The sequence below is a fragment of the Tiliqua scincoides genome, chromosome 1 (genome assembly GCF_035046505.1).
Source record: "Tiliqua scincoides isolate rTilSci1 chromosome 1, rTilSci1.hap2, whole genome shotgun sequence".
NCBI lineage: Eukaryota > Metazoa > Chordata > Lepidosauria > Squamata > Scincidae > Tiliqua > Tiliqua scincoides.
In genome coordinates this window covers 104,234,579-104,247,670 of record NC_089821.1, presented here as the reverse complement: position 1 = coordinate 104,247,670, position 13,092 = coordinate 104,234,579, and the positions used below count along the sequence as shown (strand labels likewise).

General features: G+C 42.4%; 1 protein-coding gene across 1 annotated transcript in view; it reads right to left on the bottom strand.

Moving 5' to 3' along the window:
* CERS6 (ceramide synthase 6) overlaps positions 1-13,092 on the bottom strand; it is a 125,491-nt gene that overhangs the window by 17,937 nt on the left and 94,462 nt on the right. Inside the window, exons 5-6 of the mRNA XM_066637630.1 lie at positions 7,779-7,829; positions 4,117-4,209 (exon numbers count right to left, since the gene is read on the bottom strand). Coding sequence (XP_066493727.1) covers positions 4,117-4,209; positions 7,779-7,829 — 144 coding nt within the window. The remainder of the gene's footprint in view (positions 1-4,116; positions 4,210-7,778; positions 7,830-13,092) is intronic.

Here is a 13,092-nt window from a genome sequence, read left to right as displayed (position 1 = left end):
AATGTGGGGCAGGGATCTCTCAGTAACTGCACCCACGTCATGGAATTCCCTCTTCTGTGAAGCTGGTTAGTCTCATTGTGGTTGACCTTTGAAAAATCAGTCAAGATGTTTCTCTTTCGCTTGGCTTTCTGATCTAATTGAATTTCACTGCTGATTTTGTGTTTCTGTTTGTGTTTTTTTGTCTCTCTGTTTGGGAATTTTTGTTATAGTTAGTGGCACTGGTTGGTTAAACTCTTTTTTAAAATTGTTTTTTATAACTTTTTCTTTTGTACATCAGTTCAATGGTCCTTTAAATGGGACCAAAACACAGTGAACTGTGTTAAATAAACTGAATAGATCAGCTAAAACAATACAGGTCCCTCAGTTAATATATATACTGGCTGGAGCTGCATTTTCTATACTTCTTCAAACATTTCTTGGTGGGGTCTTTCGCTGAATAGGATGTAAACAGCTTGCTTACTATCAAGCCAAGAAATTAAGGCTATGGAGCCATTCTTACACTGCCCCCTTGTGTATTTGATGTGAATTTGAGGGTATTTATGTTTCTTTGCCTCTTACTGACAACATGAAATTGCCCAAAACAAAGATGCTTTCTACGTTTGCAGTGGTTGTGGTCTTAAATGTTTCTAACACTATGCATAAGAAGAATTAGCACAGCCAGAACCGTTTTTCTTCAAGGTCAACTAAATCACACTGTGATTAATTTGATTCATCAGGGCATGGTCTTCAGAACTAGAGCATCAAGTGGATCACTTTTTCAGAAAAACACATTCAGGGTACTTAACACTATAGTAAGTTCGAACATAGACATTGTCAAGGTCTTTGCTGAAAACGCATTATCCATGAATCCTTCCTCCTTGTCTCTCAAAAATTTACATAAATCAATGAATCATTTTATTCAGGCCGCTGTTCTCTAAAATGCTGTAAATACTGTACCAACCTTGGAATAACACCACACTGAAAAAATACCAGCTGTCACCACGCCAAATACATTTCCTACCAGCAAATATATGCATAAATTTGACCAATGCCAATGTAATGGTCTTCTAGGGCAACCATAAACCTCTTATTCGCCCAGTCTCGCCCCTTAACTATTTTAGTGCTCCTTTAAGTTCAATACAGGGGCAAGTCAGACATGTAAAAAGAAACAAAATACAAACATGCCAGCACTTGCATACACATCAGAGTATATGTATAAATGCTGTTGCAAACTAGTGAAAAGGTTCATCCACTCAGCCGCATTATTTTCTCTGAATGCCAACTTGATAATACGCACTGGACTGCAGATATCGCTCATTAATCTTCAGTCAGGCAAAGATAATCTAGTGGAATTTATACCCCACCAATAGCTGAAAGAGGCTTTTGAGAATCAGCAGTCAGTTCTATTGGAAGCTCTTTTCATGCCAGGAATTTGCTATTAGAATGAGTACGTCTCTGTGGTACTTCATTTTTACCTGGTGAATCATTCCCATGCTAGGCTTACACCGTTGCTGAACATGACTGAGGACATCCACTTTCTGTGTATGCTCCAAAGTGGAGCCATCTGCAGTTGATAGAATTTTCAAAAGGAAACTGAGGGCCCAATCCTATCCAATTTTCTGGTGCTGATGCAGCCGTGCCAATGGGGCATGCACTGCATCCTGTGGTGGGGAAGCAGTCACAGAGACCTTGTCAAGATATGGGAACACTTGTTCCCTTACCTTGGGGTTGTGTTGTGGTTGCACCGATCCTGGAAAGTTGGATAGGATTGGGTTCTGAATCCTCAACTCCTGATTTAGTTTTCATGACTGGAAGCATGACTGGCCTCCTGACTCCTAAGCAGTGTGCCAAATGCGGGGGCCCCTTTGCTGATGATGTACCAGCTTTTGCTCCTCCTTTTTACCAATCCAGGGAATGGGGGAAAGAGGAGGAGGTGCTACGCAGGCAAGTGGTGGACAGGAGTAGGCATCCACAGTCAATCTGCTGCCTGGGGCAATTGCTTCACTAGACCTCATGGATGGGCTGGCTCTGACTAGAGAAGACTGACAAGGCTGGTAGACTGATCCAGCACTGTAACAGGAAAGAGCCAGGCTTGTTCTTCTCATCCCCTTTCCATCTTGTTATATTTTAGACAGTATGCTAGTGCGCCCCACCAAAAGGAGGAGAAACAATCCTACCCAACTCTCCAACACTGATGCAGCCATGCTAATGGGTCTGTGCTGCATCATGTGGTAGTGGGGGCAGTCATGGATGTCTCCTCAAGGTAAGTGAACATTTGTTCCCTTACCTCAGGGTTGCATTGTGGCTGCATGGCTCTGGAATACTGGATAGCATTGGGCTGCAATCCTATCCCCACTTTCCTGGGAGTAAGCCCCGCTGAACACAATAGAACACTTCTGAGTAGGCATACATAGGATTGTGCTATCCACTATCTGGTAAAAAGAAAATCCCTACTCCTCCCCCTTCCACTTGACAAAAGGCAAGACACCAGGAACCTGGGCCTCACATTACTTAAAGCCTAAGAGGGCACCCATCCAAACTTTTTATATATTAGTCAACTGAAAGCCAGCGGAGAGAACTTTTCTACGGCCTTGTTTTCCACTGTCTCTCATGCTGAAGATAAATCCGTAGTTTAGAAATTCTCAGGTCCAATTGCTGTCATCTCTAGGTAAGGGTGAGGAAGACCTGTGTCTGAAACCCTGGAGAGTTACTGCCAGTCAGCACAGACAATACTGAACTAGATGGACCAAGGGTCTTTCACCCTATAAGGCAGCTTCCTGTAAAACTCTGAAGTGCAAAAGTCAGGGCAAAAATCAGGGCAGCTCATACAGGAACTGAGGGTGTGTTTGCAACTGAAATACTAGGTACCCAGACACTATGGGCCAGTTTGGATAAGCTGCTTGGCATTGAGCTGTGCTGACATAGAGCTGAGTCAGGTCTTCATAGGAGGAGAAATTCAGCTGTGATGTGAACATCCTGAAGCACCCTGCCAATCATGCTGCCTGTTACCCTCTAGCACAGTGTTTCTCAAAGTGTGGGTTGGTGCCCACTAGGTGGGTCGCAAGCCAATTTCAGGTGGGTTCCCATTCATTTCAATATTTTATTTTTAATAGGCTCGGTGCTACCATAGTTATGTGACTGCCTTTGAGGAAATGTTTTAACAAGCTATGTATATTCTTTTAACAATGATAGTCAATGGGACTTACTCCTGGGTAAGTGTGGGTAGGATTACAGTCTAGGATTGTCAAAAATTGTCCTGCTTGATGACGTCACTTCTGGTTATGACATAACTTCCGGTGGGTCCAGACAGATTCTCCTTCTAAAAAGTGGGTCCCAGCGCTAAATGTGTGAGAACCACTGCTCTAGCAATCTTGATCAATTTTGTGAACACCTGAAAATAAATCACTGTCTACAGCAGACTCCAGTTTCTTCCAGAATTTTCAGAATACTGTGCCAGAACCTACAGAGGCCCCTCCTCTCTGTAATGGATTCTGTGGGAATCAGGGAAACATATGAATCGGGATGACTGTATATGTATTTGCTTCATGCTCTCTCCTAAATTCTGTATTACTATTCAGAAATATTTGCAATTGCAACATGTGGAGAGAATCGCCTGTGTGTGATTGACTCCTGCTACTGCAGTTAACTAACAACACTATACAATTTTTAAAAAGTAGGCTACTGAACAGAAAGATACACTTTTGTCATTATGGAGTATTTGACCAGTCAGTTGATAAACTGACCAGTGTCGGAGGCCTACAAATGGTCCCTTAGAGTTATCTTTGGTCTTCTACTGCTACATCAAGTGCCAATGTTTCCTTGAAGATCCTTATTAACTTTAGGCGAGAATACAAGTAACAGGTACGAGCTGGTGATAATAGTTGCCACACTGTAGTGGAGAGACTTTAACAATAAAGTTGGGCTGAGACAGAAATGCAAACACATCTTGGTGCCAGAAATGGCAGGCGCTGTTTACAGCAGCCACTGCAGCACTAAACTTCTGCAGCCAGAAACAAGAGGCTGCTAATTCAGCATACAGAATGATTCATCCATCCCCTCAAGCACTGACCCAAGCCTGCTTTTACAGCCTCGTTATGGTGTCTTGAAAACAAAAAACAAATCCCTGATTGCACCTACCTTTCTTTTGATGTCAATGAACTGAGAAAACATTAAGGACCAATAGAAGGACAGCTCCACTATGTAGTAGTAATGAAGTTCAGGAGCCAGTGGCTGAAATAAGAAGATAAGTGGGAAGACGTCAAACAGAGAACTTGGGTACCTTGGCAAACATCCTTACTAGAAGAAGAGCGAAACCACAGACCACCTATGACAGTAGGTGAAATCCTGTGAAATCCTCAGTATCGGTAACTGTGGTGTTGGGTTTGCAAGACCCCACTTCTAATCACAATCAATTGCCCTGGGAAAATACTCTGAACTGCAGCATACTAAACAGCAAGACGTTGCACTGCTTAATAAATATTACCAAGACTTTATTTTGAGGCTAGTTGTTTATTCATGAGCATTCCTCCCAAATTTTGTGTGAGGATTGTGTTCCAGAGCCAGCACCTAAAGCCAAAATCGCTTACATTACAGCCCTTGAAAAACCCTTAAAGCCAAAAAAGAGGTACTGCCCTTTAAGAACTACGAGAGGCAGATGGTACCTGAGCAGCTTCTCTTATCTCAGGCTCACTCTGGGGCATGCAAACAGTAAGCAGAATAGAGGCTGGAACTGCCTGCACTATTAAGGCCCAAATGCTAACCAACTTTCCAGCACTGGCATAGCGGTGCCAACGGGATGTGTGCTGGGTGGCACTCACTGAGGCCTCCTCAAAGTAAGGCAATGTTTGTTCCCTTACCACGGAGCTGCATTGCCCTTTTGTCGGTGCTGGAAAGTGGGTTAGGATTGTGCCTAAATCCATTTTGTTGTTTTGTTTGTCAAGCGCGTGTAAATGAACGTGCAAGTAAAGACTGTAAAATGCAGGTGGACTACATATGCTACATTGGACAAAACTGACAGATAGTGGAGCAACAGGATAATGACTGCGTATTACCCACCTTTTGTCCATTCATTCAATGCACAAACTGCAAGTATGCATAAATAATGGATGGTGTTTATGTGACCTTATCATATCAGATAAGAGCCCTGGCTGCTCTTGAACCTGGATTTGCTCCAGAGAAACAGGTCAGGGTTGTTCCTAGGGCTGCATTTTCCTGCCTATAGCTGGTCAGGCAGCTTTCTTCCATTTAAATAGGGTCAGATCTTGCTATGCTTATGGAGGCTTCTGGGACTTCCAAGCTTGATTACTTAAGGGCACAATCCTAACCCCTTATGTCAGTGCTTTCCAGCACTGACCTAAGGGCAATGCAGCTCTGAGGTAAGGGAACAAACATTCCCTTATTTTGGGCAGGCCTCCATGAATGACACCCAACTGCAGGATGCAGCACACGCCCTATTGGCACCGCTATGCCAGTGCTGGAAAGTACTGACATAAGGGGTTAGGATTGTGCCCTAAATGTACTATACATGGGCCTGCCCTAAAAAATGGCTCAGAAACTTATACTGGTACAGAACGTTCTTGCATATCTAACAGGTGTTGGGAGGTGGGTCTATATTCAAGCTGTTGTGTGCCAGTGGAACTGGTGTACCAGGTTGCTTCCACATCCAAAGCAAAGTGTGGGCCTTAACATTATAGCCTTGCTTAGATTGGAATGCTCATACCAAGGATTTTCCCCACAAGAGTGTACTTGCAACTAAAGTCCAATCAGTCAGAATCTGTTGTTTCTTCCTTCCACAAAACAGGCTCAGTGATCAGTTTTCTTTCCCCCACCCCCAGCAATAGCTCCCAAACCCTGGAATCTCCCTTAGATTTCATCAAGACTTTAAGTGAGGATTTGAGTTTTATAGAGCTGCTTTGTCACGCATGTAATTTTATTGTGGCATTATAATTTATAGCTAGTGTTTTTCATTGTACACTATGCTGAGCTTTGTGGAAAAGTGAGATAAAAATGTTTCAAAGTTAACACAGGTTTATCTGATACACATGAACATTTATACCCCTTATAAGCTCAAGTAATACATACTCTAGCATTGCACAATATCACAGATTGGACCTGATTTGTGGCACATTTTGGAGAAAAAAAAGAGAATAGTTGCTAACAAAGAAGCGAGCTAACCAATCATGCCCACTGCTGTGGCGTACCTCGGGGGGGCAAGGGGACAAATTATTATTATTATTAATTCACCAGGTGCCAGGCTGGGGAGGCTGCGCTGCACCACCATCCACCCCCTGCGGCGCTCCCCATGGCACTCAGTCAGCTGGCATGCCGGTCTGTGGGCCACCCACGAGGGCCTTCCCCCAGAGGCATTCTGAGGGCTGGGGAAGCGCGTGCAGCCTCCCTGACTCCGCAAAGGCCTTTTAAGTCCCATAGAGGGCAGAAAAACGTCACTTCTGGTTTCATGGAGGAAACCAGAAGTGATGTTTTTATTTCTTTAGAAGGCAGAGGGCCAGGGAAGTCTCTTCAGCCCTTAGGCCTTCTAAGGCAGTGTTCCTCAAACTGTGGGTCGGGACCCACTAGGTGGGTCATGAGCCGATTTCAGGTGGGTCCCCATTCATTTCAATATTTTATTTTTAATATATTAGGCTTGATGCTGCCATGGTATGTGACTGCATTTGGGAAAATGTTACACAACAATACTTTTCACAGGCTACTATATATATTCTTTTAACAATGATAGTCAATAGGATTTACTCCTGGGTAGTGTGGGTAGGATTGCAGCCTAGGATTGCTAAAAACGTTCCAGCTTGATGATGTCACTTCTGGTCATGATATCACTTCCAGTGGCTTCTGACAGATTCTCATTCTAAAAAGTGGGTCCAGGTGCTAAACATTTGAGAACCACAGTTCTAAGGGCTTAAAAATGACACTTCCAGTTTCCTCCATAAAACTGGAAGTGACTTTTTTTTTACTTCCGAGGGCATTACAAGGCTTTTGGAAGGTCAGGGAGATGCCTCTGTGGGCCTCCAGAAGGGAGGCAAGGTACAGGACCAGTGGGGGGGGGGGGGCTGCAGCTTGCGGAAATGGCCCTTGGTGGCACTGGGGTCAGGATCGCCACTAAGCTCCAAATCCTGACCAATCATGCCCACCAAGCTTCATTCTCCAAATGCAAGTAGTTGTTATAGTATCTGCCCTGGCCATCGGTAGAATGGAATGCCCTTATTTCCTGTGTTGGAGAACTAGTGGGATTTGGTTTATCTGGGCTGGGACTGCATTTTCACACCTTGGCATTTCTCAGTGTCACTGAATAATATCCAGCTGCTGTATCTGGTTGCTTCAGAGTGTGCAGCATTTTCTTCTCTTGAGCATCTTATTTTTATTCAGATTACTAAAGCATGGACTTTGGATTTCAGATTTATATAGTCTAGCAATGGAAAAAGGAAAAATGCCTTTGTGTTCATTTCTAAAAACAGCCTCATCTTAAACCTCTATCAAAAAAATTTAACATGCATCTTAATTTTAATTACACATAATGAAAAAGATAGATTTGCCTTTGAACAAAGAATACCAAAGTTTTATATATTTTTATTTACTATTTTGAGAACTCAAATTTTGCTGCCTATAAGGAAAAGCCTCTTGCAACTTGGTAGGAATTTATGAGACAATTACATTTTATACAGCAGCATATTTTATATAGTTCTTGATCACATGAAATATTTAGGTTCAGCACAGAAGACTGTCTCTAGCACATACCCCCACTCCCTCCAAATACTTTTTCATGCATGACAACAGTTTTTCTTTACCTGATATGGGTATCCAAGCCAGCAGTGCCTGGTGTTCCACAGCCAGGGACTCTACAAAATGAAAAAAAAAAGTTTAAATATTGTGAAATGCAACATTATATAAATCAGTTAAAACATAGGCATTCCATTTTGACTAATCAAGGTCAAACTAAAAAAAAAATAAGGGCATTCCATTCTACCAGTGGCCAGGGCAGATGGTCAGCTGGATGCTCTATTTCCAGAGCTAGTGGCTCAAGTGGGGGCTGTCTGGATATGGTCCATGTTCACATGAATCTGGACCAGCAGGGGCTGCTATGCGAGTACAGTATATAAAACCCATATAACAAGACATGAAGATATGGTGCAATTCTATGTTCCTTAATACAGGCCTAATTATTTAGTAAATTTAATCAAAATGTCAAGAGTTGAATTGTCTGTGTATACAGTGTTAACTACCCAAAGGCAAAGCAACTCCAAGGTGGATTAAAACATTATGCAACAATACCAACACACACCCAACAGCCCTTTAGAGAACCACAAAACTGAAGATACCATTGCAAAAACAAGACACACAGCTTCTGTTTATTTGCAAAAAGACTTCAGCTGGACCTTCAAGTTTCTGAAATACAAGAACACAAAGCCCTTATAAAAGAAATTAGTGCCTTTTCTGACATTCGAAAAACATTAGTGCCTTTTCTGACATTGAAAAAGTCAGACCATGGGCCAGTATACGCCCTCAGTTTGCAGCCAGACACAATGTGGTATATGGTTTGGCGGGAAAACTTGCAATCACACTGCGGAGTAGATACTAGCCCCCATTGAAACACTGAGTCCTGACAAACACCATGTAGGGTATGGATCCTGTTCAAAGTTTTCCGGTGCTGGTGAGGTAAGTTGAAACCTGGCACCTTAAGTGTAGGATCGTCTATATAACTACCCGTTTCTGGGCATCTGACTGCCCATTTAGCTTTCCATTGGGCAATGATGTTAAAATTGTTGTGCAGATGTTGTGTGAGTGCCAGAGAAGGCTTCCTGGATTTGAGCCTACCGATTGATAGAGGAGGAATATCGGCATGTACTGGTAAAAGTGGGTTGTTGGTGATTTTTCTATATTCTTTCACTAAAGCCTCTTGTCTCCGTAGGGATGGTGGTGCTATGTGGCTCAAGACAGGGAGCCAACAGAACAAGAGTGGGTCTTATACAGCCGCTTATGATCCTCATGGTTTCATTTAATCTGGCATCAATCTTGCTAGTATGACAGCTGTTAAGCCATACTGGAGCGCAGTATTCTGCTACGGAACAGATCAATCCTAATGCTGATGTTCTGAGAGTGGTGGCTGAAGCTCCCCATCTTGTTCCTATTAATTTCTGGAGAATGTTGTTACTTGTATTGATCTTTGCGGACGTGTTCCCAAGGTGTGACATATAAGAGAGAGTTCGGTCCAAAGTTACGCCAAGATATTTTGGATGAGGATTGTAAGGAAGTAGGTTGTTATTTAGATAGACCTTTGGGGCTGCATTAGCTGATTTATTGTTAAGGTGGAAGCATGTAGTCACCGTTTTGCTGATACTGGGTATTAACCTCCAGTCAGCAAAATATTTTCCCAGGAACTTGAGGTCTTCTGAGATGAGGCCATCCAGCACCTCCATGTTTTTTCCCTGCACTGCTAGAGCCAAGTCGTTGGCATATCCAAATTTACATCCCCTTGTTACTGGCAAGTCTGAGATGTACAAGTTAAATAGCGTAGGTGCCATTACAGAGCCTTGCATTACAGAGCATTACAGAGGCAGTTGTTTAGCCTTCTTACCTTACTTGCATTGTCCCCAATTATGATATGGAAAGATCTGTCACTTAGCATATTGTTGACTAATCAATACAATTTATATAGCAGACCCTCCCTCCACACGGTGTCATATGCTGCAGTTAGGTCGATAAATACAACTGTAGTTTTTTAAACCTCAGTGAAAGCCAGCTTCGATATAGCTTGTCAAGCTCAACACCTGGTCAACACAGCTACGATTTGTCGAAAGCCCACTTGTTCTATACATTTTGTATTTTGTGTGGCATACTTCATTTTGTCTGTCCTGAGTCAACTGCTAATTAATTTCATCAGGTGCTCTCTAATATTATGAGGGTGGGGGAAGAACTTCTCTGTCCAGATAGCAACAGATTTATAAAACCAAGGTGGTGTACCTTAAACGTCAGAAAACAGAACAAAATAGAAAGTTAGACAGAGTAATATTCTCAACAAGAGTCAGATCCTACCAAGCATTTCAAATTACACTCAGTCTTCCTCTCCTCTTGATTAAGGTTTCTTTTAAAGATGAGGCCTCCTGAATATTTTCTTAAGATTGAAAAGGGTGATGAATTTTAAAATGCACTGGTGAGATAAAGAGGGTGATTAGCCTGATGCCAGGGGGTATTTTGCATCCATTGTCTTGTCTAATTATCTTTAGGAAGAGAGGCTAATTGAGCTCAAGCTTCTATAAGCCCCAGAACAATAATATCTGCATAGTTAGTTCAATGAACTGCTTTTAGACAGTATCTAGTATGCAAATAAAAGGTCAGGTTTAACACTGGAGGAAAAAAAAATGCAATCTTGCATAAAATTCCACACTGCATTTTGCATTCAATTTATTTTGCAACAAGGCAATTAAGGGTCAAGGATGAATGGGATATCTTTGCAGTGTGCATTGTTTTCTCTTTTGAACTGCTATTCTTACAAAGTTATTTGCATGTACAACAAGCCAGAATGTGTACACACAAAGTGATGCAGCCAAACTAATCTCTTTGCATTTCAAATGAGAACATTTGAATTTTAGCAGTCACTCAAAACATCCTGCACTCAGGTTTTCCACCTAACTCAGTTTCTGGCTGTGTGGTGCACAGTACCTGTTTTTATGTTTCATTCCAATCTAGCAAATCCATACACATGTATGTAGGAGGTCCATTAACTAAGATGTCAATGGCAGCTGTATGTGTTTGCTCCATTGCATTTTTTCCCCACCATAGCTCTTTTAGATTATCTACATGTTCTAAAATACTCACACGGTTCAGACCATACTGCCATAATGTGTAGGTCTGATTATCTGAACACTTCTGTGCAAAAACAAAAAAAAATACTTGCCTGCCTGTAGAAAGTTAGATCAAGATATGAGCTAGGCTAGAATCATCCTCCTTATGTGCTAGCTTTCTATCTGAAGTAAGTTTCCCTTTTTTGGCTTGTTAATTTTTTCTTTTACAAGAACACAGGGAAACATTTGAACACGCAATCTTCTCCTCCCTCACCCCACGCAGAATGCAAAGGCACAGCTCCAACAGGTCTGCATCATGCAATTACTGTGTTTTGAATATCTTCTTACACATTTCTCCCCTCCGCCCTCACAGCCACGGGAAGCTCAAATACCAGCCTCAGGGACACCCAACAATTACTGCTCTCAAACCTGAGGTTTGAAGAGAACAGCAGCTCTGGGCCAAGCCGCTGCTGCATGAGACAAAGCCATGGCAATATCATATTTATCGCAAACAGCCTCTGGAAGAGGCAACTTGCATCAGAGAAGGAAGCAGGGTGTGGGGCTGACGGTGTTGAATGCTTTTCTCTCATTCATTCTGCCTCTGCAGCTTCCCCCACAGAACAGTTGTCAATCCCATCAGTGGTCTCAATTGCTGTTTTCAAGATAAACATTGGATTTTAATAGTTGCAGGAGTAAATTGTAGGGGGAAGCAACTAGCAGAGAATGCATTCAGTACTCTCTTCCCTCTCCAATGCAAGGTGACTTTCCTGCAGGCACTTTGCTACAGAAAAGGCACAATGAGGGCTTCACCCTTGGAAGGTACAATATATAACCACGTACTTTATCCCTTGTAAAGAATTATTTGTATAGAATTATACAAAGATATATAAGCTTTGTAAGCCAAGTCAGAAACATATAAAAACAGGACATAGGACTGAGGGAACCAAAAGGCTTGACACTTCAAATGCAAACACAAACATTTAAAATTTGAAACACAGTATAATATTACTTTTAAGGTGATTCACTAGTATATATGGTTAAAATTAAATGAAGGAAAGTGGCCAGTTTCTTAAACAATAAACACTTTTTTTTGCAACTGGTTTTAACTAATGAAGAATCATGCCCAGAGGACCAAATATGTCATGTTTCAACAATTAACTCACAATTAAAGTCAAAGCCCTTAAAATGTGTGCCCTTGCAGTAGTCCCTAAGCTCTGCAAAATAAACACTTTGGATCTGGTGGAGTGGAGCTCCACTGGACCTGCCTACCTCCCTTCCCGCTCCCTTCCCCAGCATGCCTCCTCCCCGCCCTCTCCCTGCCTCCCCGGAACACCTCCTCCCCGCTTCCCCCCACCCCATTTACCTTACTGTGGCTCGGCGGTCCGTGTGACCGCCAAGCAGCGGACGCTGGGTACCCGCCTGGTGCTAGCCCAGCACCAGCCAGTGCTGGGCTAGCACGGGTGCTTGTCTGGCAGTGAGCCTCACAAGCGTGCCTTATATTTGCGACAGTGCATGCTAGCAATAAGCCGGCATGTCAAGCCCAGGATTGGGCTCATAGTTAGGTATTTACAGCCCAGCCCTATGCATGAATCCTCAGAAGTAAGCCCAACTGAATTAAATGGAACTTACTCTCAGGTAAGTTTTTATAGGATAGAAGCCTTAATGTCTCCTCTTCCATTCAGCACTTTCTAGCAGCAAGTCCATCGATGTTGGTTAGAGTCTCTTATTCTAATAGAGCATTAACATGCATTCTGCTTGTTAATTCTGCTCATTTTAAGTACTGCATTCTGATTAGAATCAACAGCTTCCTTCCTCCTACCCTTCCCAATTGTGTAACATCTGCATCCCCTCGACATACCACAGTGCCACAGATGTCAAATTGCCATGGTAGCACAGAAGACATCCTTCTGAAGTGCACAGTTTCTACAATGCAACAGTCTAGGTTTGCCCTTTCTGCGTAGAGTGACATTTGCAATACACAATTTTAGATCAAGAATTCACAGCATCTCTCTCTATCATCCAAAGCGCAGAACCTATTACTATGAACAACTTTCAGGTCAATGTATTCCCTGCAGCTGTCAAGTAAGTTTTATATAAAATAAGGGGGAAGTACAGCAGGCCCACAGGATTGCCAGTTATATCAGTAGAAGTGTGATGGGATATTAGAATAGGCTCAAGTTAATGAAAAAGCTAAAATTTATTTTTTAATGAATTCAAACAAATCTGACAGTAAATCGTATCAGCCTATTCCAAATTTAGCTGGATTACTTGTCCATCAGTAGCACTCATAATCAGCAGCATTATCATACTTCATCCTTTT